Source organism: Tenrec ecaudatus, chromosome 1 (assembly GCF_050624435.1).
Source record: "Tenrec ecaudatus isolate mTenEca1 chromosome 1, mTenEca1.hap1, whole genome shotgun sequence".
In the NCBI taxonomy this organism is placed as follows: domain Eukaryota; kingdom Metazoa; phylum Chordata; class Mammalia; order Afrosoricida; family Tenrecidae; genus Tenrec; species Tenrec ecaudatus.
In genome coordinates this window covers 160,415,703-160,442,501 of record NC_134530.1, presented here as the reverse complement: position 1 = coordinate 160,442,501, position 26,799 = coordinate 160,415,703, and the positions used below count along the sequence as shown (strand labels likewise).

At 41.0% G+C, this 26,799-nt stretch overlaps 1 protein-coding gene across 7 annotated transcripts in view; it reads left to right on the top strand.

Moving 5' to 3' along the window:
• Positions 1-26,799, top strand: part of POGZ (pogo transposable element derived with ZNF domain) — a 64,988-nt gene that overhangs the window by 3,234 nt on the left and 34,955 nt on the right. For 3 of the 7 annotated variants that reach the window (XM_075562057.1, XM_075562047.1, XM_075562029.1), the window contains exons 2-3: positions 19,291-19,415; positions 20,440-20,598. In XM_075562057.1, the coding sequence (XP_075418172.1) occupies positions 19,292-19,415; positions 20,440-20,598 (283 nt within the window). In that variant the 5' untranslated portion in view covers position 19,291. Of the gene's footprint in view, positions 1-8,449; positions 8,534-19,288; positions 19,416-20,439; positions 20,599-26,799 lie in introns of those variants that run through there. The other 4 variants (XM_075562074.1, XM_075562067.1, XM_075562039.1 and 1 more) reach the window with 3 other exon arrangements.

Genomic DNA, 26,799 nt, shown 5'->3' with positions numbered 1-26,799 from the left:
GCCACGCCACGCCACGGGTCTCCAGGGCTGTAAATCTGTACCAGAGCACTGCCACACCTCCCTCTCCAAGAGCTGCAGGTTGGTCTGCATGGCCGCCTTCTGATTCTCTGTGAAGCACCTACATGCTGCGCCCCCAGAGTTTTCCTTTTCTTAAAAGCAAAACAAACAACATAGAGGTCAGACTGAATGCAGAAACAAATAGGCACAGAGTCACAGAAATGCAAAACTGCTACTTTCTAAATGAAAAAAAAGTTTATGTTAACATGCAATGGGCTTATTCTATTTTTATGGATTAATAAGTAAAATGTAACTTAACCGATGTAACTTAGAGCTCTTTGGAGTCAGAGGGTCAAAGGGTGCGAGATCAAAAACACTTTGAGAGCTATCTTAGAGGTAACTTTTGAGCCTCTGTGCATCTGCTTTTTTATTTTATTCGTTTTCCCTTTAAAAACCAAGCGTTAATGAATTTATTCTCCTAAGTGAGCTAAGTCAAATTAATTAAAACACATCAGTCAGGATATAAATTTCTGGAACATTTAACCATGGTTTTACATGTCCATAACAATGATAAAACGTTTAGATCACGGACCAGACCAAACTAAACTCATGCCATTGAATGGATTGCAATCCATTGTCACCTTAGAGGACAGAGTAGAGCTTGCTCCCCTGGTGTCTGCTGTGTAGGTAATCTAAATCTGCCTGCGTTTTGGACAGTTGGGAGTATTTCCAGATGTTACTTGGAATTAATACTGGAAGAGGCTATGGCTTTGGGAAAAAGTGTAAATTCTAGGGTGCAAAGGCTTGGTTTGAATTCTGCTGGGCTCTCAATGTATCCTTCATGGGAGTAGTAGTGGTTCACTGGTAGAATTTTCACCGTCATTGCTGGTCACCTGGATATTGTTCTCACGCCCAGCTACCACGTCTGTCAGTAGAAGAAAGTGTGTGGAGATTTTAGCAGAGTTTTCAGACTAAGCGGAGTAGGAAGAAAGGCCTGGTGATGTACTTAAAAATCAGCGGATGAAAACCCTGTGGAGCACGCCAGGTCCAAACCACAACTGACGACGGGGATGGCACAGGCCCTGGCAGCATTTTGTCCAACTGTCCATGGGGCTGACCTCAGTTGAGACTTGGCAGTAGGTAAACAGCCACCTGGAGTGAGTTACTTAATCTGCTAAACCTCAGGTTTCACCTCCTCTCTGAAATGGAAGTATTGTACTGAGGGCTCAGTGTTTTTGTGAGAATTTATTGAGGTAATAAATATTTGAAGTACATACCAACAACTATCAACAGTAAAATAAAATATTTCTATGTTATGCTTCTGTCTTTATTCTCCATATTTGCCCCTTTAAAATAATTTTTGCAGAAAGTGGAGATTCTTGATATAAAATGAAAAATCCTAAAGCCGACTGGTACCTGTCATGTTATTAGACTCTGGTAAGACGCGGCGGACTCTTTGATATGCTGTTTGTGAGAATAAGTCATAGCCGTGAGAATAAGTCATAGCCATGAGAATGCGCTTATTCTATATGCACCCACAGGGAGCGGGGAGAGGAAAGGGACTGTGTGGTAAACTGAGGGACTGGATGTGAATGAAATGCTGCTAAACCATCCATGCTTGTACTTAGGGGTCTGGAAAGCCGGATCTGGTGGGGCAGACTGATGGTTATGAGATACAAGTAAATCTTAATATACATTCTCATGATTGGACACAGTCCCTCAATAACACCCTCAATAAAAGAAATGTCATAAAGGAGCTACCATATAAGATGAATCATTTTTGTGTCTGGCTACTTGACAATGCCTAAAGGTTATCTGTAGATAAAAGTAATTAGGTTCTATAGCCAGCCCACCATCAATGTAGCAGTCCCCTGGTTGCTCAGGGGGGTTCGAGCACTAGCACTAGGTCAAGACAGTGACTCACCTCATTGCTGGTTATGTTACCTGTTTATAATAGTACCTGTAAACTATGTCATTTGTTAGCTGCATGATGTACAGGACTTACGAAAGACCTGTAAGCCCCATTGCACATACCCATTGGAAAATACATTCAGTCCTGACATGGGGGGAGGAGGAGCCCCTATGCCCCACTGTCTGTCTTTAATATTATCCATAATCGCAGAGTCGCTCCTGAGGAACCACTCGAGTGTCCTCACCCCAGCAGATTGTCTGTTGCTAGGATTTAGCAGCCTTAAAGGAAATACAGTGAGTAGAAGTGGAATTTAGGCAGGGTACAACTGAATTCAGAAAAACTTCCATGGAAAGCCATTTTCTTGAGATAGGAGCTTCTTCCTATAGAACTCTTACGAAGTGAATTACTGATTAACCATAGTGATTGTGAACTAATATTTGGGTGCTTTAAATTTTTAAAAAAGTTTTTGATTGTAATGAAATTATACGACAAAATATTTCCAATTCAACCTTTAAACACATGAAATCACTTTTACATGTACCGTTCAGGGATATGAGTGACATTGACCATCTTGTCTAACCAATAGTATTATTTGTTTCCAAATTTTTCTATCACCAAAAATTCACTGTACCTCCCCATTTTCTCCTCCTACCTGCCTCTGGTACCACTAATAACCTTGACCTGTGTGCACTTGTCTGTTTTAGCTATTTTTAATGTAAGTAAAATCATACAATAACTTGTTTTATGTGTGACTTACTTCACTCAACATGTTTTCAAAGGGTCATCCATGTATCAGAACTTCCTTTCTCTTTCTTGCCATGTATCCCATTGGGAGTGTATGTGGCCCACATTTGCTTGATGTGGTCATCTGTTGATGGCCACTTTAACTCTTTTCACCATTTGGCTATTGTAATTAATGTTTTATTGAGCTTTGGTGGACAGGTATCTAAGTCCCTACTTTTGAGTCTTTTGGGCATCAATTTTGGAGTGAAATTGCTGTATCCTATGGTAATGCTATGCTTCAATTTTTAACAGAATCTCTGCTGCATTATCTTCCAAGGTGGCTGCAGTATTTCAGTCGCACCAATAATGGACGAGGGCTCTAATTTCTCTACGTCCTCACCCCCTTTAATGTTAATCTGTGTTTCTGATAGTAGGAGCCTAGTGGGCATCACCTCCTGGTGATATTGACTTGTGTTTCTCTAGTAATGAAAGGTACACACGGGGCTGCTAACCACAAAGATTCTCAGCCATCCAAACCCAGAGGGGCCGTTCTATTCTGTCTTACAGGCTTGCTTACAGGCTTGCTTACAGGCACTGACTTCTTGGTTCAGTAGCTTAATGACTAATGGGGGTTCCTGGTGTGGCAAATTGAAGGGTTGGGAGAGTCCACATAGGTGTCTTGCAAGAAAAGTCTGGTGGTCTGCTGAAAAAGCCGCCACTGGAAGTCCTATGGGACAGTTCCCTGATAGATAGAGGGCTGCCATGGGTCAGAATCAACTTAGAGGCAACTTTTGTAATGATTAAGCCTGTCGAGCATCTTTTCGTGTGCTTGTTGGCCATTTTTATACTTAAAAATGTGTTGTATTGGCATGTAACTCACGTATCTTAGAATGTAATTGCTCAGTCCTATTAGGGAGAGTTGTACAATCATCAGCACACTCATTTCAGAACATTTTTTTTCTAGTAGTCACTGTTAGCTCCCCATTTCCCACAGACCTACCCTGCCACACCCCTCGGTCATTATTAATCCAGGTACTGTCTCTAGATTACCTGTCCTGGATTTCATACACAGAAAACTACATTTGCATATCTTCTTTTGGTGAAATGTCTGCTTGTTTCATTTTTGTTGATAAAGGAGTTCTATATGTATCCTGGGAGTTAAACCCTTACCAGATACTTGGTTCCCAAATATTGTCTTCTATCGCGTAAGTTGTTGCTTTGTGTGTGTGTGCGTATGTGCGTGTGCACGTGTGCTTTGTTGTCATTTGATGCACAAAAGTCTTAATTCTGATGAAGTCAAATTTAAAATTTTCTTTTTAAGTCATATTTAAAGATTCATTGTTGAAAACTAGGTCCTGAAGCATTACTCCTATGTTTCCTGCTAAGAGTTTCAGTTCTTTGATCTGTTTTGAATTGAATTTTGTATATGGTGTGAGGTATGACTTGAGCTTCATTGTTTGCGTGTACAAGCCAGTTATCCCTGCACTGTTTATTGAAGAGGCTATTCTTTCCCCATTGCTTGGACTTGACACCCTTATCAAAGTCAGTTTGACCACACATGTACAGTGTTTATGGATACAGGATTTGCTGCCAGACAAGTGGCAAGCATTTTATATTTGGGAATATCAGATTAATAAAACCGTTTCAAAGTGCAGTCTGACAATAAATATATGATAACGCAGTGGTTGGATCTTGTGAGTTGCAAAATGTCCTTGGGAAGGCTGAATAAATCAAGCTTCTTGTTATGAATCAAATTTATTTTAATAGCCAAATTACTCACCTTATAGGTTCTCTGGAATTACTCCTTTTTTTCTCTCTTTTTAAATAAATCATTTAATTGGGGACTCTTGGAGCTCTTAAAACAATCCATACATTAGTTGTATCAAGCACATTTGTACATATGTTGCCATCATTATTTTCAAAACATCTTCTTTCTACTTGAGCCGTTGGCATCAGCTCCTCTTTTTCCCCTCCCTCCCCTGGAATTACTCCCTTTTTAAGACAAGAATGATGTGAAAAGAGATAGTCTTGAGATTTTTTTTTTTAGATTACATTCTTCCTGTTCCAAATGTTTCTTAGCCATGATTTATTTCAGGTACCAGCAGTGAATTGGAGTACCGGATTCTTCATTCCTGGAATGTACAGCTACGAAAAACAACACATAGATTGAAGGAATTTAATGCTTCAAGCGTCAAATTTGTCAGAGGGCGAGTTTGGTAGAAAACAGACGTTTTCCTAATTGTATTTGAAATTAAGCTAGGTAAATATTTGCTCCCCACTTAATACCTCAAAAGTAAACTGGGGTATCCATAAGATTATTTTCGCAGCTTTTAAATAGTAGATTATAAAGGGTCTAGTTCACAGTGTATTGCCTTTAACAATTATACAGACCTTTGCTGATGGGCTGATTTTATAGGACCCAAGTTTGAAGTTGTTAGCTCCCTTAAGTCGCCCCAGCTCACGATGATCTATCTCATGCGTTACTGAGGAGACTCCATAGGGTTTTCTTGTGTATGGTCATAACAGGAACAGATTGCCAGGCCTGTCTTTGTGGAGCCACCAGTGAGTTCGAACCACCAACTTGTCAGTTACTTGCCTGTTGTAATCCACTAGCATCCCTGGGCTCCTGATGTTTACAGTGGACTACCATATAAGCCAGTATCCCTGGGTGATGCAAACCGCTAAATGCCTACCTATTAGCCAGAAGGTTGGTATTTGGAAGCTACTCAGACGCACCTCAGAAGATAGGCCTGGGGAGCTCCTGAAAGGTCACAGCTGGTTGCCGATGATGTGAATGGATTCAACAGCAACTACTACCATATTTTTCAGAATTTACGATACTATCCCCTCATTCAAAGACAGTACCTGATACCCCCATTGTCTAGATCAGTGGTTCTCAGCCTGTGGGTCCTGACCCTTTTGGGGGTCAAGCGACCCTTTCACAGGGGTTGTCCCATTCACAACAGTGGCAAAATTACAGTAATGAAGTAGCAACGACAATAAGTCACCACAACATGAGGAACTGTATTAAAGGGTCTTGGCATTAGGGAGGCTGAAAACCACTGGTCTAGATCAAGGATTGATGTCATAGTCCTGCGTGAACTGTAAAGTTCCATGAAGCTTACTGGATGCACAGGAGAGGAAATAGCATACCGTGTATCCTCTAGTATAAGCCGACCCGAATACCTGCCAAAGCACCTAATTTTACCACAAAAACTGCATAAAGTGCTGAAAAACTCAGCTTATACTTAAGTATATATGGTACATATGTGTATTATGTTTAATTTTACGTTTTGTATTGACATAATTCACATAGAACAATTCAGTTGTTTAAATATATTAAGAGTTGTGCATAGAAAATATATTACCCATACAATTACTACAATAAAATACAGAAACCAACTAGATTACCAAAATGTCAGGGAATTAATTGAATTATTGAAAAACAGTTTTCATTTCATAGTACCTTCTTGGTAATCTTTATAACTTACCTGAGACCCGTCTTTTATTTTTCATTGTTTGATTATTGTGTTCTTTATGTATATGTATGCTAATATAGATAATACAGTTGATCCTTTGTGTTATGTATGATGTATGTATATGTATATATATACTCACATACATACACGTGCAGTTGATGCTTGAACAACATGGGTGTGAAATAACGCAGGCCCACTTACATACACAGATTAAAAAAAATCTATGTGACAGTGATTATGTCTACATGAGCATTCCTCTCCAGTTCATTGCATATCTCAGCAAATAGTCATATCTTGTTCTTCTAACTTGTTTTTCATCATGTTTTAATACTGTAAACACTGAGTAATAACCCCAGGATCCATATGAGGTGCCACCGGTGATGCTGGAAGTTCTCTAGAGGAACAAAGTCATAATCCTGCAAGAAAAAGTTGACTTGCTTGGTGTGTTCCCTGAGTTGAGGTCTGTAGTTGTGGGTGCCTGCAATGTCAAGATAATGAGTCTAACGTGAAGACCATCATGGGGGCAAGGACAAAAATGAAACTTTGTGAAGTTGTTGCTGCAGCTTATGTTAGCATGCATGAAAACCTTGTACTTTTGTGTGAAATAGCTTTCATATGTATGTATATATATGTATATGTATACATGGAGCCTCAGAAAGTTTATGGAAAGGTTCCATTTTCCTATTAACTTTTTGACACCTCCTTGCATATAAGGACACACAGTTTGGAGCCTCTTCAGGTTCTGAATCTGGTGGATTCACCCAATGGCAGACGGAAAATATTTGGGGATCGAGAGGGAACATTTAGGTGAGGAAAGCAGTATCTGGTACTTGGGAGCCCTGGTGGCACTGTTGAGTAAGTGTTGGACTACTGCTCGCTTGTTCAAACCCATGAACTAACTGTTCAGTGGGAGAAAGATAGGCTGTCTGCTTTATAGATTGACAGCCATGGTAACCAACGTAGGGGTGCTATGATGTCACTAGATTATCATGTGTGCTTGTATATAAGCTGAGTTTTTCAGCACATTTTTAATGCAATTTTTTAAAACAATTTATTGGGGCTCATTACAATTCTTATCACAGTTCATACATATACATACATCAGTTGTATAAAGCACATCTGTACAGTCTTTGCCCTAATCATTTTTTTCTCCTCTTTTCTTTTTTTACATTTTATTAGGGACTCATACAACTCCCATCACCATCCATATATATACATACATCAATTGTATAAAGCACATCCATACATTCCCTGCCCCAATCATTCTCAAGGCATTTGCTCTCCACTTAAGCCCTTTGCATCAGGTCCTCTTTTTTTTTCCCCTCCCTCCCCGCTCCCCCCTCCCTCATGTGCCCTTACATTTTTAATGCAATTTTTGTGGTAAAATTAGGTGCCTCGGCTGATACTCAGGTCAGCTTATACTCGAGTATATACAAATATTGGCTATATAAAGGACTTAAGCATCTAGATTTTTATATTTGTGAGAGAACATGAGTGTGTGTGTATCATTCTGGAGCCAATCCCCTGTGGCTGCTGCTTGACAACTGTGTGTGTGTGTGTGTGTATATGAAAATTATTTGTTTGAAAAAAACATGTCAGAAGAGTTGACAAACAAAAAAATAGATTCCATCAACAAGGCTACAGTTTTGATTTAGTAAATGCTCAAAATACTTGCATAAATAAATAGAGGGATATAAAGCAATATATAAGTAAGTAACACTTTGGTATGTGCCAAATAAAACAATGTTGGCATACATTCATATGTATGAAATACCCCAACATGGCTGTATATCTGCCAAAACACTTGAGAATCACAGTCATGAAACTTCCACCAAATATTTCATGTGTTTGTTAAAATATGTCCTACTACCTAACTATAACATTGTTATTCCTTCTTTAAAAATAAAAACAATTATCATCTGGAATCTAGTTTATATTCAAATATCCCACTTCTTAAAATGTCTTTTATAGTGGTGGTTTTTTTTGTGTGTGTGAACTAGGATTCAATAAAAGTACACATGTTAATCTTGTTTTATCTACTTTTTCTTTCTTAAACATTCTGTGTGTGCCTGCCTGGGAGTATGAGTGTGTGAGAGAGAGACACTTTTAATGAGACTATGTGTTAGTCCAGGTTGAAAAAGAAACAAATCCAGAAATACTAGTGTGTGTAAAAGAACTTTATCAAAGAGCAATTATATATTGAGGAAACATCCCAGCCCAGTCTAGATCAAGCCCATAATTCCGATATTAGCCCATATGTCTGATACTAGTCCATACATTCCTCTTTAGATTCACGCATCACACGCAATGATGCTGCATGCCGGAAGATCACAGGCCGGTGGGTACGAAGCCTTGTGGATCCAGTGGTGGTGGAAGTATCGCGATGCTGGAGCTTATCTCCATGTGACTCCTCCAGCTCTAGGTATATCAACAGCAGGAAAGGCAAGGCAGAGAGAGAGAGAGAGGGTCCTGCTTCCAGTGAGCTATTTATTTCCCTGGTGCTTCCAAATGAGGTCATCAAGATGTGCCCTGATTGACAGGCTAAACTCTGCCCCTTCACTCTTAATATCCTCAAGTTGACAGATTATGTAACTACCACATTATGCTAGTTTTTATAGAATGTTCCATATTCTGCATCTGTCTGATTATTTCATTGTAGAATGTCCCACCTTCTGGATTTATCTCATCGTTTCCTTGTGAGAGTATTTATCTTAGTCTGCTATCAGCTATATTTCCTATAAACTAGAAGTTACCATATATAGCTGAATATAAGCTGAGTTTTTCAGCACATTTTTTTGTGTGCAGTTTTTGTGGTAAAATTAGGTGTCTCCATGGGAGCAAATGAAGGGGGAGGAAGAGAGTGGAGCACATGCTGGCCCACCGAGCCTTGAGGACGAGATTCCCGCTCAGAGCAGCCAATCCACAGAGAAGACCATATGGCCGGCCCCACTATGAGACACGACATCCGTCACTGACCCATAGCCCTACAGGGAACACTGGAGACAGAGTGTGTGAATTCTGCCCCATCTGATCCCATCACACCAAGGCAAAACACTATGGACGTGCAACAAAACAGCAAGGGGAACAGAGCAACGAAGTCCCCAAGAAATACCAAAAATAGACTTTGGGGCCAGGACTTGGTGCCCCATCAAACTCGACCGGAAAACACTCCTAAAGGCCAACAAACAGTCCTTGAACTGACTACAAGCTTTTCTTTCTTTTTTTTTCTTCTTCATTTTTTTCTCTTTTCTTCTTTTACATTTTATTAGGGACTCATACAACTCTTACCACAATCCATACATATACATACATCAATTGTATAAAGCACATCCATACATTCCCTGCCCCAATCATTCTCAAGGCATTTGCTCTCCACTTAAGCCCCTTGCGTCAGGTCCTCTTTTTTTTTCCCCCCTCCCTCCCCATTCCCCCCTCCCTCATATGCCCTTGGTAATTTATACATCGTTATTTTGTCATATCTTGCCCTATCCGGAGTCTCCCTTCCCCCCCAAGCTTTTCTTTCTTGTTGTGTTTTTTTGTCATTGGCTTATTTTGTTGCTTAGTTTTGCTGTCTTGTTTTTGTGCATGTTATTATCTCTGCAGGTCTGTCTACATAAGATAGGTTGGATGTACAATCTGGAGGAGAAAACAACCAGACCGACAGTTCTGGAGGTGGGGGGATATGGGAGAGGGGCAGGAGGAAAGGAAGTGGTGTTAACAAACCCAGGGACAAGGGAACAACAAGTGATCCAAATCGGTGGTGAGGAGGGTGTAGGAGGCCTGGTAGGGCGTGACCAAGGGTAATTACTGAAATCCAAATGAAGACTGAGCATGATAGTGGGACAAGAGGAAAGTCAAAGGAAATAGAGGAAAGAGCTAGGAGGTAAAGGGCATTTATAGAGGTCTAAATAAAGGCATGTACATAAGTAAATATATTTATGATGATGGGGAAATATATCTATATGCATATATGTATAGGTTTAGGATTAAGGTAGCACATGGACATTGGGCCTTCACTCAAGTACTCCCTTAATGCAAGAATACTTTGTTCTATTAACCTGGCATTCTACGATGCTCACCTTCCCGACATAATTGCTGAAGACAAATGGGTGCATAAGCAAATGTGATGAAGAAAGCTGATGGTGCCCGCCTATCAAAGGATATAAAGTTTGGAGTCTTAAAGGCTTGAAGGTGAACAAGCAGCCATGTAGCTCAGAAGCAACAAAGCCCCCATGGAAGAAGCACACCGGTCTGTGCGATCACGAGGTGTTGAAGGGATCAGGTATCGGGCATCATCAGAACAAAAGTCATATCGTGAATGCGGGGGAGTGTGGAGTGGAGACCCAAAGCCCATCTGAAGGCAATTGAACATCCCCTTACGGAGGGTCGAAGTCAGGTGGCAGTGTAGTAACAATGAAACATACAACTTTCCTCTAGTTCCTAAATGCTTTCTCCTCCCTCACTATCATGATCCCAATTCTACCTTACAAATCTGGCTAGACCAGAGGATGTACACTGGTACAGATAGGAACTGGAAACAGGGAATCCACGGCAGATGATCCCTTCAGGACCAGTGGTGAGAATGGCGATACCAGGAGGGTGGGGTGGAAAGGGGGAACCGATTACAGGGATCTACATATAACCTCTTCCCTGGGGGATGGACAACAGAAAAGTGGGTGAAGGGAGATGTCGGACAGTGTAAGATATGACAAAATAATAATTTATAAATTATCAAGGGTTCATTAGGGAGGGGACAGCGAGAAGGAAGAGGGAAAAATGAGGAGTTGATGCCAGGGGCTTAAGTGGAGAGCAAATGTTTTGAGAATGATGAGGGCAAAGAATGTACAGATATGCTTGACACAATTGATGTATGTATGGATTGTGAGAAGTGTATGAGCCCCCAATAAAATGATTTTTAAAAATGAGGTGTCTCAGCTGATACTCGAGTATATACGTAAGTTAGATTTGGGCTAAATGTGTTTGTCTATAACAGTTCATAAGTAGCCCTTGTGTGTTATACAAAAGAACAAGCCAGACCATTGATAAAGGCAGAGTTTGGGTTATTGAGGAATCTTTTTCGGTTTAAACTTATCATCATCTTTGGATTTGAGATATAGAACTATAACTTTTAATGTCAAGCATAACAAAAAGACTGAGAAAGAACATATAAGTTTGTTTTTACAAGGTCATTTTGATTTACTGCCTTCTGAGAAAATGGGTCAAGAGCTGATACTTGTTGGAAAAGCAGTATGAAGGAGAATTATAGAGGCCACAACTAGACATTATTAGGAATGGGGATTAGACAAAATAATTTGGGAGAATTCCACCATGATCTTTTATCAGACAGTACTACTGATAATCACCTCAATCACACTGCCCTCGAATTGATGCTAACTCCTAGCATCCCTGGAGGGACAGGGTAGAACTGAATCCCTGTGGGGTTCTGAGACTATAATGTCACTCCTTCTAGGAGTAGAGCGCCTCACTTTTTCACTGGGAGCTGCTGGTGATTTCAAACTGCTAACTGGGCAGTTAGGAGCTTGATTCATAAACACGAACTACACTAGCAGGGCTTCCCCATCACTAACTAGCTTGAAAGTGATCGTCATCTGCTATGTACTTACTCTAGGTAAATTGTTGTTGGGGATACTTAAGAATGTTGAGGTCTTTGAGGTGATCTGTCTGTATCTTGACAATCAAGAAAAGACGGTGATAAATTTAGATGTGTAAGATCAGTACCGACAGTTTTTTATAGTAGTGTGTGTTATTCAAGTCGAAATCTACACACCTGCACCCCAAAATTATAATGAAAGGTTTGATTAAATGTGTTCTTTTTGCTGATCTATGATTTTCTCTTTATATTGACCTTGAACTTCTCATGTTTAAGAAATAGAAATTTCTTAGACATGCTGTTTGTGGTTGTAGGTCTTCTTTATTTTTGGCCCCCTGTCAATAATGCAGGAGCAGAGCTTTTATAATAGTTGTGGGTTGATACAGAAGCAGTTTTATATTTACAATGATTAGAAAGGTCCCTTGCTTGTAGATAATGGCCTTGAAATGCCTTTCTCCAGCACACAGAAGAGCAGGATTTCTTGGGGAAACGGCTGATGCTAGGCCTGGGGCGGAGAATGTAGGCGTTGAGCCTCACCTCTTGCATATCAGAGCTCAAGGACTTTTATCAAGCACTACCAGGGTATGGAAAGGACTCAGAAAGTAGATCTTTGAGTATCAGTAAAGATAAGGACAGTGAATTAAATACGTCAAATGTGTTTATATCTGCGATGTCTTCATGAAAGTTTAAAATAACGATAATTGGCTACTTTGTGGAATGCTGTCATGAGTGAGTCAACACTCAGTGGCAGTGAGGTTTTTGTTTTTTAATTGAATCAGCTCATTTTGAAAACTAGTGAATAAAGGGAAGGAATCGGGCAGTGTAGAAAGAATCAAAGCACAGTAAACTGACTTTCTATATTAATTGCACCATCTGGTAAGTGTGCTCCAATGCCATAGAGCAGGAGATAGGGGAAGTTGTCAGGTGTGGTATTTGTTTTGTTTCTTATACAACTGGTCCAGCTAATGAAGACGGAATGAAGAGAGTTTCACTTTTTCATTTCTTTTTTAATCATTTTATTGGAGCTCGTATAGCTTTTCACAATCCATACAGACATGCATTGTATCAAGCACATTTGTACATATGTTGCCATCATCATTTTCACATTTTCTTTCTACATGAGCCCTTGGTATCAGCTCCTCATTTTTCCTCCCTCCCCCATGTCCCCTTGATAATTTATAAATTATTTTTTCCCCCATGTCTTACACTGACCGCTGTCTCCTTTCACCTACTTTTCTGCTGTTCGTCCCCCTGGGAGGGGGGTGCATACATTGACTACTATGATCGGCTCCCCCTTACTCTCTCCTCTTAGTATCACTGCTCCCCTTATTGGTCCTGAGGGGTTTATCTGTTCTGGATTCTCTGTGTTGTGAGCTCTTAATGTGTACCATTATACATGTTCTGGTCTCGCCAGCTTTGTAAGATAGAATTGATGTCATAATAGGGAGAAGCATTAAAGAACTAGAGGAAGGTTGTGTGTTTCATTGGTGCTAGCTATACTGCACCCTGACTGGCTTGTCTCTTCCTTGTGGCCCTTCTTGCAGAGGGTGCCCAATTGACTACTGTAGCATTTGGGTTTCCACTCTGCCTTCCCCCTTATTTCCATTGATAGGATTTTTTATGTTTTATTTTTGGTCTTTGATGGCTGATCCCTGATCCCTGATCCCATCAATACCTCATGATCACACAGGCTGGTGTGCTTCCATGTGGGTTTCAGCTAGATGGCTGCTTGTTTATTTTAAGCCTTTAAGACCCCAGACACTATCTCTTTTGACAGCCGGGCATCATCAGCTTTCTTCACCACATTTGCTTATGCACCCATTTTGTTTTCAGTGATTGTGTCTGAAGGTAAGCATCACTGTTAGTAGAACAAATTGTTCTTGCATTGAGGGAGTACTTGAGTGGAGACTCAATGTCCATCTGCTGCTGTAATACTTTATAAATATATGTACATAGATCTATTCCTCTATCATATATAAATGTATTTACGTATATTCATGCCTATATTTAGACCTCTATAAATGTCCTTTGCCTCCCAGTTCTTTCCTCTATTTCCTTTTAATTTCCACCTGTCCCACTATCCTGGTCAACCTTCATTTGGGTTTTAGTAATTCTCCTCGGCTACATTGCCCTTGATCAAAACACTCACCCATCACCAAGCATCCTGTGTCCTCCACACCATCAATTTTAGATCACTTATTCTTCCCTTTACCCTGAGTTTGATACCCCCTACCTTTTCCCCCACCTCCCCATCTCCCGTGTGCCCCTGGAACCGTTGGTCCCATTGTTCTCTCCTCTGGATTGTTCATCCTGTCTATCTTGTCCAGGTAGACATGCATAGACAATAACACATGTAAAAACAAAGAAAAGCAGAATATAACCAAAAAAAGAATACAAAAAATAAATCGATAACAGCTAATACAGCAAAACAAAAATAAATAAGTAAAAGCAAAAATTGAAAAGCCCTCCAACAGTTCCAGGTCTGTCCATTGACCTTTATGAGTGTTTTTGAGTCTGATGGGGTGCCATGCCCTGGCCCCAAACTCCACCTTTGGCATTCCTTGGGGCCTTCAGAGCTTTCTTCCTCTTGCTGCTCCGCTGTATGCCCTTGGTGTTTCACCCCGTGTGATGGGATCTGATCAGGCACATCTCCCGCACCGTGTCCCCAGTGCTGTCCCCCTTACTGCTCTGTGACAGTGAGGGACGTCGAGTCTCGTGGGGCCGACCCTGTGATCCTCTGTGCATTGGCTAATCTGAGCCGGAATATTGTCCTCAGGGCTTGATGGGCCAGGGTGTGTTCCACTCTCTCTCCTTCCCTCTTCGTTTGCTCCTGATCAGACGCTCCCCTCCTCCTGAGCTGCAATTTCAGCCCTGTCCTCTTAAGTGCATGCCTCTGGGGTGAGGGGTACAGGGTAGTGAGGGCCGGCCCCACAGACCCCTCTTGGTTCCCTGCTTCATGCCTGTATGCTGCATTCATTCATGTCTTGATGTGCTGGGTTGAAGTCTGGTTCCTCTCCCTCTCCTGTGGAGATATAAACAACACCCTCACCTTGGGTGGGTTAGTGCCCTGTCCTTCCTGCTACCCCCCCCTCTCTTTTTCCTCTCTCCTTTTTAGTTGGCTGCCATATGTATTCCTGGCTTGGGTTTGGCCCCTGCTGTAGTACCTGGACCTCATCCCTGGAATGTATATATATATATAGTAGCTTTTCCCATATGCCCCCTTTTCATTTTTATTTTTGCTTATCTTGTTGTGTTTGTCCTTTTGTGCTTGGCTTACTTTGCTTAGCATAATATCATTTCTAATGGATTGCTGGATTCAGGCATCTGAGCATGCCTCTGATGGAAGAACATGCCTTAAGAAGCAATCTTGAAAGAAAAAAGTTTTAAAAGAAAGAAAGAAAAAAGTTAACCCTATGTATAATCAAGCTTAATATCAAGACTAGAGGAGCGTGTTAAGTATCATGAGTATGTGCAATCAGTGGTGACTGGACTATAGGAAGCTACAGGAGCTGAGCTGAGTTTTCAGACTTGGCATCAGCCGAAAGTCTGTTCCTTTGAGGCAGAGGTCAGACATCCCTTTACCTTCCACCCTTGCTTTTCAACTCTAATAGCAACCATCCCTCCCATCACACTCCACTGGGTTCACAGAGCTCAGGCAAAACTCATGACCATAGGGTGTGTTAGGAAAGTTAACAGGTTACAATTCATGACCAGGAATGTTCAGGATACAGTTCTCCAGTCCAGAGTGCATTTTCTTAGCCATGCCCACGGGCATGCTTATCTTTGGTCCTTCGCCTCTCAGCCACTTGGCCCCTTAACTTCGGCCCTGATTGGTGTCACAGAATTCTCTAGTGCTACTCGTATTGGCCAGAAGGCCTTCCACTCTACCATAAAATAAGTCTCACCCTAAAGATGCTCAGCTCTTTCAGTGCTTGGGTTGGCAAACCTAGCTCTTCGCCCCCACCCCACATAAGTGCCTGAGGCAGCCTACACTGTTCCTGAGCCTCTTGGCCGGGAAGCTGTGGTGTGCTCTTGGTATTGCTTTGGAAAAGAACGATCACGTCTGAGCTAACAGTCTAGGTCAGAATGGAGCACTATGCATTTGAAAACTTGGTTTCCTTGTCTTCCAGAGAAGTTTGGGTGTAAGTCTGTAAGCCATCTAGATTCTGAGGAGAATCACCTTCAGTACAAAACGGATACAGGCTACTGGTCAGACAGACTTCCACTCAGTGGTGGGACTCAAATTATTTATTTACTTGTTTGTATTTAATTAACCAAATGGCTCATTGTCCTAATGATGATGGTATTCTGAAAGGTAGTTTACTATTTCATAGTTACACTTAAATAAGTACAATAAAATATGTACATAAAACTAGATTGTTAGTTTTAAAATAGTAATGAAAAATATTTACTAGCTGGTAAAAAATCCAATAAGACTCATTTTAAATCTTTCCATACTGTGTCTTGATTGGCATCCTCACTTGCAGTGTTCTTGGCTTTCAGCAGCACACCAGCATCTGGGTGCTTCTCCCTGACCTTCTTTTCACTTAGCAGGAGCCTCTGGTTCCTTGAGGCCACTAGGCAAGTCATTGTGTTTGCTGGGTCAGACTTCTTCCAGCATTTCTTCTGACGACAGTTTTAGCTCTTTGAACACTTTAAGGACTCACATAATTCACTCATAATATCTTTGGGAGCTTAGGGTTTAACAAAACTTGAAGTGAATGACACCATGTCAGCCTCTGGTTGTTTGGTACTTTTCTGTTTACATTACATTTACTGAAGTAACGAATGCAAGGGAATAAAAAGCAGTATTTTATCAATAGAATAATAAGTTTTATGAAATGAATGAATAAACATTACAAGCACAGTTTCATCTAATTTTGTATTCCTATGGATGGAATGAACATTACTCCTGGGTGCTTAGAATCCGCTGTTGTTTTTGTGCACATGAACATTTAAAAAAAAAGTGTAAGAAATGTCAGTTTTTTACTTTCACATTGGGTAGATGTCCAGACACCCCTCTTAGAACCCTGATTACAAGTGCTATTTTAACAACTGGTTTGCTGAACATAACAAAAATAATTAAGTATCAGTTCTGCTGAACCTGGTTCAAACTGACTGAATCCCACCACTGCCTCCGCTCTCCAAATTTTTCACATTTCTGACACCAGCTGCCCACAGCACGCTACTTCTCAGTTGGGTTCATAATTCATTGCAATGGCTACACAGCTCCGACAGTACTCGAGATTATGGGTTTATTAGGGAAGTAATAAGTGTCTCAATTTGGGAGTAACAAGGTGCAACTCAGGAGACAGGATAAAAATCCTCAGTCAGGACTGTTTCCAACCAAGACAGCTCTTGCTTTTTTCTCAGCTGTGCCTGCTGGCAGGAGACCCTTCTCTTGGCCTCTGCTCTCCCAGGGGCAAGTGTTAAAGCTCTGTCACTCCGTGGGCACCCCAAGCCCACTGCAGCCCCTCCTGTAATCTCCCGGTTCCTGCCACTGCAGCCACTGTTTTGCTGCTGCAGGTCTCAGCTGTAGTTTCACCTTTTTCACTGTGTCACACCATCTCCAGTGTTAGATGCCTTCTGTGTCTATGAGGTTCACACTGCAGGAGTCCCAGGTCCAAGTGCTTCACTGTGCTCCAAACTCCGGTTGGTAGTGAGGTGTGTGTCCCCCTCAACCTCTGGGATTGGTTTTACCTCTTGTCAATTGCAAATTATGGCCAATCCCATCAGTCCTTGAGAACTGAGCAACTGCCTTAGTAGGTGTAAATCACGTAGTTTGCTTAGTAATTGACACTGCCAATCTAGTTGCATAATAAAATGGCCAGTGCCTACAAGGTGTGCTAAAAAATTAGACCAAATTTAGGGTCAGCCATATACTAGGAGCCTTCAAAAAGTTTGTGGAAAATTGGAATTTATGATAATGGAATTAAAAAGAACTCATTGCACTGCAAACACCAACTTTTTAGATGTGCTATTAAACTATCCACAGGCTTGACATTGAAAACCACAATTTGCATTCAGAGAGTTGTCCCCATAATGCTCAGCATATGTTCAGGGTTAAAAGAGGGTCCTTGAAAAACCATCTGCAGATGTTACCAACAGTGTGTTCCACACTCTGGTGTTCTTTACCCATTAACTATCTATTGACTCTAAGCTCTAAGAAAGATACAATGGCAGGAACGATGACTCCAATTAATAGAAAAATGCTTAGTGTCATCTTTTAGATGAACTAGACTGGAAAATGCAGAGGTGTTGTGTTGAATAGTTAGGAGCTCAAAAGAATGCCTCTGATAAAGGATTTTGTTTTGAAATTTTGTTTCTAGTGTGTGTTTAGAAATTAAATATGAAATGAAGAATTTAAATTGCTCCCTTTTTTTCGTCTTTACTCATTGCTCCTTCCTCTATGTTTTTGGTTTGGAAAGACAGACTAAATTAGAATGGGAGATTAGAAAGTGATTAGAATTAAGGGAAACACTGTACTTAATTAAAACTGTGATTCGTAAACTGTGCACCTGGTTGTAGTTAGCAAACTGGGGTGCTGCAGGATAGTTTCACTTTTTAGGGGAAATAGCACCATCTGTTGGACATTGTGCAGACTACTACTGTCAAGTTGTCCGGGCCCAACCTACTCATTGGGAGCCCTGGTAGCTATGTAATTAGTTACACAGCCCAGCTGCTCCCTGGGAAATAGATGTTGGCAGTCAGTTCCTTTAAAATTTAGTGTTGGAAATACTTTAGGGCAGGGCAGCTCTACCCTGTTCAGTAAGGGCTTAATGAATCAGAATTGACTGAGTGGCAAGGGTTGGTTGATTAGTGTGGGTTGACTTTTTAATGAACAGAATAATAGTTTTTGGTATTAGCCGCAATAAAAAATTAACTTAGAACCTGAAATCTTTTGCATTAGATATTTGACCATTGAGCAATAATGGTACCGTCATTCTAAGACAAAGAAACTGACCCATAGTCAACGAATATGGAATGGCAGAATAGCAATAACTGTTTTCATTTGCAAAGAGGTAGGTTTCATTTTTCAAAAAGGCATTTGATTTAGGCAGTGTTTTCAAATTAAAGGAAGACTCAAATGATGATGTGTTCCCACTAATTTTTTCGAGTCCAAGTATAGGGCTGATCATGGGGTGCGGCAAGTGGAGGCCTTCATCTCAGGAGCATGGAAAGGCTCCATCAAGGTATTACTTCCATGTAGTATTTAAGAAAGATAACGGTTCACTTTAAAGCATCATGATGAACAAAACAGTCATTTTGAATCAACACCAGCTGACTGGAATTGCAAGATTCACCTCACCCTAATGCAGCCTTAGGGATTATAAAGTAAGCTTTAATAGCCCTAATTATGGAAGAGTATTTTTATGGAAAGGATTCTAATATTCAAGAATAAAAGTTGTAATTTTGTACCCCTAGAAAGGGAGAACAGGGAAAATGGTTAGGTGTTGGATGAGGGAACAGAAAAGAGCTAAGTTACTAATGGATTCAAGTATCTGATTCTTGTTTTTGCATAAAATAGATTCCCCTTTCCTGGATCAATAGCTTACTTTTTCTTGTAGCATGGCGGACACCGACTTGTTTATGGAATGTGAGGAGGAGGAGTTAGAACCGTGGCAGAAGATCAGTGATGTCATCGAGGACTCTGTAGTTGAAGATTACAATTCCGTGGATAAAGCTCCTACAGGTAACAAGCTTTTTTTGGTTCTGTAAACCTCTACCATGCTTAAATTGATCTGAAGGCCTTTTGGTTAAGAACGTATGAGGCAGAGAAGTACTTTAAGAATTTAAGACATAAAGAAACATCACTAATAAATGTCCCATGATTTTAACTTAAAAAAATTCCAAGATGCCGCATTTTTACTGGTGCCACCTTCTTTTCCATGCTCTAGCCTATAAATGCCTCAGTTTCCATATCCACAAAGCCAGAAACAGCATCTTTAACTTGTGGAAACATCGACAAGTTGCATTGGCCAGTGTTTATTAAACACCTAGCACGCTCTTAGCCCAGGATGCATGAGCACGACTGCACAGTGGCAGTGTGTGTCAGCACTCATTATTTATGTACTTGGTCAAACACACTTCCTATAGGCTTTTTGTTGTGTTTTTTTCTTTTTCAAGTGTGAACTTGGTTTCCTCTGTGAGTGGAACGGAAATTGTTTTGTGCTTGCCTTCTGGACAGTTTAGCTTCTCTTTCTTAAAGGTGATGTTGCCAGGTCAAATTCTAGATTTCCCTGAATGCAGAAAGTGGGTAGTAGCCCCTCCACCAAATTGTGCCAGCTGCTTTCTCTGTCTTTTTATTTTCCCTGCCTTGAGACCCGAAGATGGCATTGGTTTAGGCTGAAGCAGGACACAGTGCAAGGTGTGTGGATGGTTTAATGTATATGGTTATGCATACCAGTTGTGGTGATGAGAGTAATAAACCTCTGAGTCCTAGATGTTTGCTGGTGCTGTATAAGCAAAACTTAAAAATCCTGGTTCAATGGTCTTGTGTTTTAACTCATCCAGGAGACAAAGAAGGGATTGCGTCTAATTGGTGGAGTGAGGGGCAGGTAGGAGTAGAAGCCAGATGAACAGTTGGACTCAGGAATAAAACAGGAAATGTTGGCTAATGAGACTCACAACGCGATGGAAAGGAGAGATGAGAGCAGGATCCTTTTAGCACCGTCTGTCCCTGTCTCCCAAGTGACTGTGCCTCCCCTTCCCCACAGTTTCTGTGAGCCAGCAGCCAGTCTCGGCTCCAGTGCCCATCGCTGCCCATGCTTCTGTGGCTGGGCACCTCTCCACATCCACCACCGTTAGTAGCAGCGGGGCACAGAACAGCGACAGTGCCAAGAAGACTCTTGTTACACTAATTGCCAACAACAATGGTAAGTGGGATTATTGGTAAATTCTTCCTGGGACAGAGGGATGAGAACATGTTTTCTTTTAGGGCCAAGAGTACCCATTATTAGTTAGATTCCCGTGTGGTCTCTACGAGTTGGGTAGTGTGGTTTTCGTAATGATTCTCTGATAGCGTCGTGCCTCAGTAGGTAGTGCTGTTCCTTCTGAGTTAGTGATGAATTAGATGCTTGTGGCTCAAGTCTGACGGCAGCAGATTCTGACCTCATGCTTTCTAGGAGGAAAAGTGGACATCAAAACTCTAGCCGATTAATAGGCATGCTTTTGTTTCCATTAGAAAAGCCTTGCTAGTTTGGTGGGAATTTTCTCAGGGTAGCTTTGCTCGTTCTTTTCTCGGGCAGATTCATCTGGTTATTGGTTCCTGGCTTGTGGAAGACAGGCTAGGCTTGTTGGCCTCAGAAGGAAGTGGAGGGAGTAGTCCTCGTGTCACTAGTGTATTTACTGACCAGAAAGACTGTATCTTAAATTGGTTTCTATTTAATTTCTGATTTTGTACCTCTGAAGATGAATTAATTGGCAAGTTATGTCTCAGAACTCTTCACTAGAGCAGGCACCTTCGTAGAACTGTGACATTGCTGCAAGGGAGTTTATGTCCTTTAATTTGTGGTTTTATTTCCTTTTAAATTAAAATAGCTTGATGAATACAAGAACGATACATTGTAGATAAGCCAGCAAGCACAATCCCACCACTTGGAGATAAACTACAACAAAACCCACAAAGGCTGGAACCTATGTAAGGCAGAAGAATCCTGTCAGAGAAGGAAAACTCAAAATATTTTCCACTAAAACTATTCCTTTAGCCTGATAAATACTCTCTGAAAGCTGGACAGAATCAGAAAACCGTGGGTATTGCCGCCCGGGTACCAGGAAGCGCAGATGTGAAAGCTGGAAATAGTTCCAACAAGTCCTGGAGTCAGCCTTGGCAGCCCAGTCTTCCGCTCTGTGTGCGTTGTTACTGGGCACTGCTGCTTTCTCTGTGTCTGTACTTTACATCTGTGCTAGTTTTTCATGTAAATTTTTTTCCCAATAAAGATCAACATCCAAAAGTTTGAAAGAAGGTAAGAAAGACTAATACAGTCTTCCAGTTTTTTGTTGTTTTATTTTCATTAAGATATATAGCAAAACACTTTTTTCCTTGTTTTGAGAGGTTTTACTTTTATCTTTAAGTTTAGTCCGTCCTTTAGCTATTTGTAATTTTGATACATGTTACTATGATTTTTCAGAATCTCTCCTTCATTTGCTTGGCATTCTTACCTTCAAGATACCTCACTTTGCTCATAAAACAAGCAGCATCTCTTCACTTAACGCATGCAGTGTATGTACAAAAGTGCGACCGGCTTCCCACACGGTTTTTCCCTTTAGTATTTTATTGGAGTGTGATAACTTACCATATAGCGATGTTGATGGTTTTCTTTTTTTTTCCTCCTTGAGATATTCACGTTTTCAAGAAGATAAGATCGTGAATTCCTTAATTTTTATAAGAACTTACTTCCTTTTCTGTTTCCTTTTTTAAAAAAGCTTATTCCTTCACAGCCACGGACAAGCGAGTGAGAAATTTATCTCTGAAAGAAAAGTTTGACGTTGTCAAAATGATAACCGAAGAGAAAAAGACTGTCAAGGAAGCTGTAATTAAGTTCAAGTGTGGCAAAACGCAAATTTACTCAATCATGAAAGGAAAGGATAAAATAATTGAAAAATACATGAGCAGCACCAACATAAATGTCAAGAAAGGAAGGGAAGGAAATTATGCTGAAATCAACAAAACTGTTTTTGAGTGGTTTCTTCAAGCCTCGGCCAAAAAGGTCCCTGTCTCAGGGCCTGTTCTGCAAGCCACGGCGAAGGAGACGGCGAAGCTTTTGAACGTCGAGGGCTTCTCCGCGTCCAACGGGTGGCTTCAGAGCTTCAAGAAAAAGCATGGGATCACTTGCTCCGTTGCTTGTGGGGAGACAACTGAGGTCAACAAAGACGCCATTGAAAACTGGTTCACAAAATTGCAAGAGATCATCAGGGGATACGAGCCTAAGGACATTGCAAATGCCAATGAGACGGCTCTGTTTTACAGGGCCCTTCCCGACATGACCCTGAAAATGCAGGGGGAAAAATGTTCAGGGGGCCGGTTTTCGAAAGAGCGCCTCACCGTCCTCCTGACCACTTTTGCAGACGGGACATTTGAGAAACCTTGGGTTATAGGAAAGAATGAGAAGCCACGGTGCTTCAAGAACATCGGAATTAACCAGCTCTCTGTAGAATGGAAGTGGAATAGAAATGCTTGGATGACAGGAGGCATTTACGAAGAGTTTTTAAATAAATTCAACAATAGCATGAAAAAGCAAAACCGAAGCATTCTTTTGTTCATTGACAATGCTACTTGTCATCGGCCACTGCCCCTGTCCAATATTAAATTGATTTTTTTCCCACCCTCCGTGACCGTGGTCCTACAACCTCTGGAGAGTGGCATTATCCGAAATATTAAAGTAAACTACAGGAAGCTGCTGCTTCAAAGAGTGATTGCCAACATTGAGATGCACAAGATGACATCGGAGGTGTCAGGGGACATTGATGTCCTGGATGCAATTTCATTTCTTAAAAAATCCATCAGAATGATTAAGGAAGAAACTGTCAGAAGATGCTTTAGAAGCTGCGGCTTCGTATTTGGCAGTGGCAGCAGTCTGCCGGACGAAGCGGTTCTTGAGACTGATAACATCATGCAGATTCAGGATGCAATAAATGACATTTATGGTGATGTTCCAGAAGACGGGGTCAGTGCCTCGTCTTACATTGATATCGACAAAGAAATTGCCACAGAAATGGACAATATAAACCTGAAGGAAATCGTGGACTTGCAGGCTAAAGATGATGACGATGAGGATGATGCAGACGGACCACTAGAAGAGCCGGAGCCCTTAAGTCAAACACAAATACTTAGCTATATAAAAGCTTTGAAGGAATTTGGAAAAGTTAATGAAAAACAAGAGTTTTTTAATAAGGCTACAGACTTAGAAATTTGTTTCAATAATCTCATCAAAAAACCAAAACAAAACAAACCGTGCCGTTAGACGTTTTTATTAAAGGGAATTTTATCTATATCTTTGAATAATAAATGCACTTATCTGTACACTAATTTGAATAAACATGCACATCATGAAAAATTATGTGGTTTCGTTTCCAGTCTTATAAAAACCAAAAAGAAACATTTCCTGGGCATTTTTTAGGTAGTTTTCTTCATAGTGGTAGCAAAGAAGGATGACTGCCCACCATGTAACTTGGGGAAATAAGGCAGGCCGTGTGAGTTCTGGCTCTCCTTCGTGGTGCTAACACTCATTCTGTGGTCGCACTGTTGGGTGGCCATTGGACTGCTAATCGCGTGGTCTGTGCTTGGGCCCCGCTAGCCACTCTGCGGGAGAAAGCAAAGACTGATTCCTCTCGTAAAGAGTTGAGTACGACCCATAGTGACCGTCCGCACAGCATAACGAGTCACTGCCTGGTCCTACCCCATCCTCAAAGGTGTTCCTGGCCGTCAAGGTTAACACTCTCAGAAACCCCATACAGGGTGGCTGTAAGGCAGAATCCATCTGATTGCACTGCGTTGGGTTTTATTCTGTTCATAGAGTGAAACCTGTGAGAGCCAGAACTTACCGGTCTCCCAAGTCAGCCTTAGCACTTTTCTATCACTGATTTTAATGAGCTCTTTGCCACTTTCCATCAAGTCAAAGTTGACTCACAGTGACCCTATAGGACAGGATAGAACTGTCCGTGAGTTTCCGAGACTAACCCTGTGGAATCTCAGCACAACATGTAACCACTACGTCACCAGGGCGCCAGTCATGATTTTAGTGGGAAATATTTGAGTTTTCCTTCTCCCAGGATGTTTTCCTTTCTGCCATACCCACGTGGGTCCCAGCTTTTGCAGGTTTTGTTACATACATATACTTTCATATACATCTTTGTACTCTGTAGTAAATTACTATTTATAAACATGAGATTGTATTGACTTTACTTTTTGCCTGCTTTTTCCTTAATATGTTACAGTGACTGTCGTCCTATTTTAATAAACACGTTTAACATATTTGATGATGGGCTTTATTTCCTGTTACTTGGTTAACTGTAAATTGCAAAAGTGTTTTGCTAATTGAAAGAGCTTCAATGAGTGTTTCTGCATCCTTAATTCTGAGAAGTCTCATATCCTTAATTAGCTCTGACAGTGCATCTTTAAAAGTCCTCTGGTTGGATCAGAGACATTGCAGACTTTAAAGATTTTGACCAATATTGTTAAATGGCCATCCAGAAATGGTATGCTCCTTCCATTAGAAGTGTGTGTTCATGTTTTTGGAGGTTACTGTGCATGGATGCTTCGTTCTTTAGGGCACTGACATTTTAAGATTAAAGGTACTGTGAAGAACATCCTTGGACATTATATTTACAGGATAAAGTCTTAGAGGATTACTGGGTCAGATTTTTTTAAAAACCTTACCACGATTCTTTTTATTCTCATTGAATATTTTAAAATAGCTTTACTTTGAAACTTCATGGTTCCTGATCCATGTCATGATGACATGTGACCTTTTTCCTTTTAATACCTGTTTATCCTGTATTATATAAGTAAAGAAGATCAAGGAATAGCTGGAACATGGTTTGAAATGTCAGGGTAACTATTAGAACACTACAGTGTGTAACTTGCAGGTTTGTTCTGTGAAGGAAGGATAAAGGGTTTTCTTTTCAATTCTAGTTCATGTTTTTTACATCCATACCCGGTGCTTTTATCGTAGGTCTTATAATGATGTAACAAGTATACAACATGGTACTTAACTTTCAAAAAGCTTAGACTCTTACTAAGAATCCCTCTCTGTGCGGCACACATCTTTGAGCCAGGCAGTGCCATGCAGTGGGAAGTAGTATCGGTTTCTGGCCTTTCAGATAGCAAGCCTTATGAAACATATGTGTTTAAGACAGTGTGAAATTGATGTCTTTTGTCAAAATAAGAGTAGACAAATGGTAAGTCCTAAAATGTGCACACACCCGTGGGAACTTGGTGTATGATAAAGATGGTGTCACAAACCCCAGGGGAAAGGAAGGTAAGTATGCACATGGTGCTGGGACACTACTCAGAGGGAGAGAAATGGTGCCCATGTAGACCAAAGTGAATTCCCAATGGTGGATACAAGGCAAAAACTTCAAAAATTTTAGAAGAAAATAGGAGAAGACTTTCATGATCTTAGAATAGGAAAGATTTCTCAAATCAAGTATATAAAAGAGCTAGCCATAGGAATAATATTCATATGAGGAGGCTTCAAACAGATCTGGAAGCTCCCCACAAGACACATAGCACTGCATTAAAGACATAGTTGTAGAGCGACAAAAGACAAATTGGTAGAAGACATTTTGCAGTGGTATTAGTACTCACACTGGTAAGCAATGGAGAGAAAAGGACAAAAGACCGGAGCAGGAATTCCACTGGAGGACGCGTGTACGGGCAGTAATCATCGTGAGAGAACAAAGGCGCACAGCTGTATTAGGACTCAGGGAAGTGCACATTCGTGTTACAATGAGACGCCATTTTATAGCTACTGGAGCGCTCTGGTGGTGTAGTGGGCTACGCATTGGACTGGTGCAAAAGCAACCGTTCAAATCCACCAGCCACACTGTGGGAGAAAGGGGAGTCTTTCTACTCCTGTGAAGCGCTAATACTGGAGTTCCAATAGTAGAAACCCACAGGGGCAGTTTCTACTTTGTCCTGCAGGGTTGCTATCCGTCGGAGGTGACTCAATAGCATGGGGTTTGGGCTTTTGTTTGTTTGTTTGAGTGCTCTTTTGGTTTAGTGGGTTACATGTTAGGCTGTTAACCACAAGGTTGGTGGTTCAATCCCACCAGCCACTCCATGGGAGAAAGATGAGGCTTTCTGCTGTGGTAAAAAATGACAACCTGGGAAATTCACCAGGGCAGTTCTACCTTGTCCTATAGGGTTGCTTGAGTTTCTTTTGAGATTTGGCAAAAATAAAGAAATAGGCCACTTCAAGTGTGGGGAGAGGGTGTTGATTCTGATTTTTTCCACTTTGGGGAGTGATTTTGTATTAACTATACAAAGGCAATTACTCTGTTAAAACCTAGAAAATTCTTTGGATTTGTCTGAGGAGGTATGTGACAAACAACCTTCGTGACCTGTCGGTAGAGTA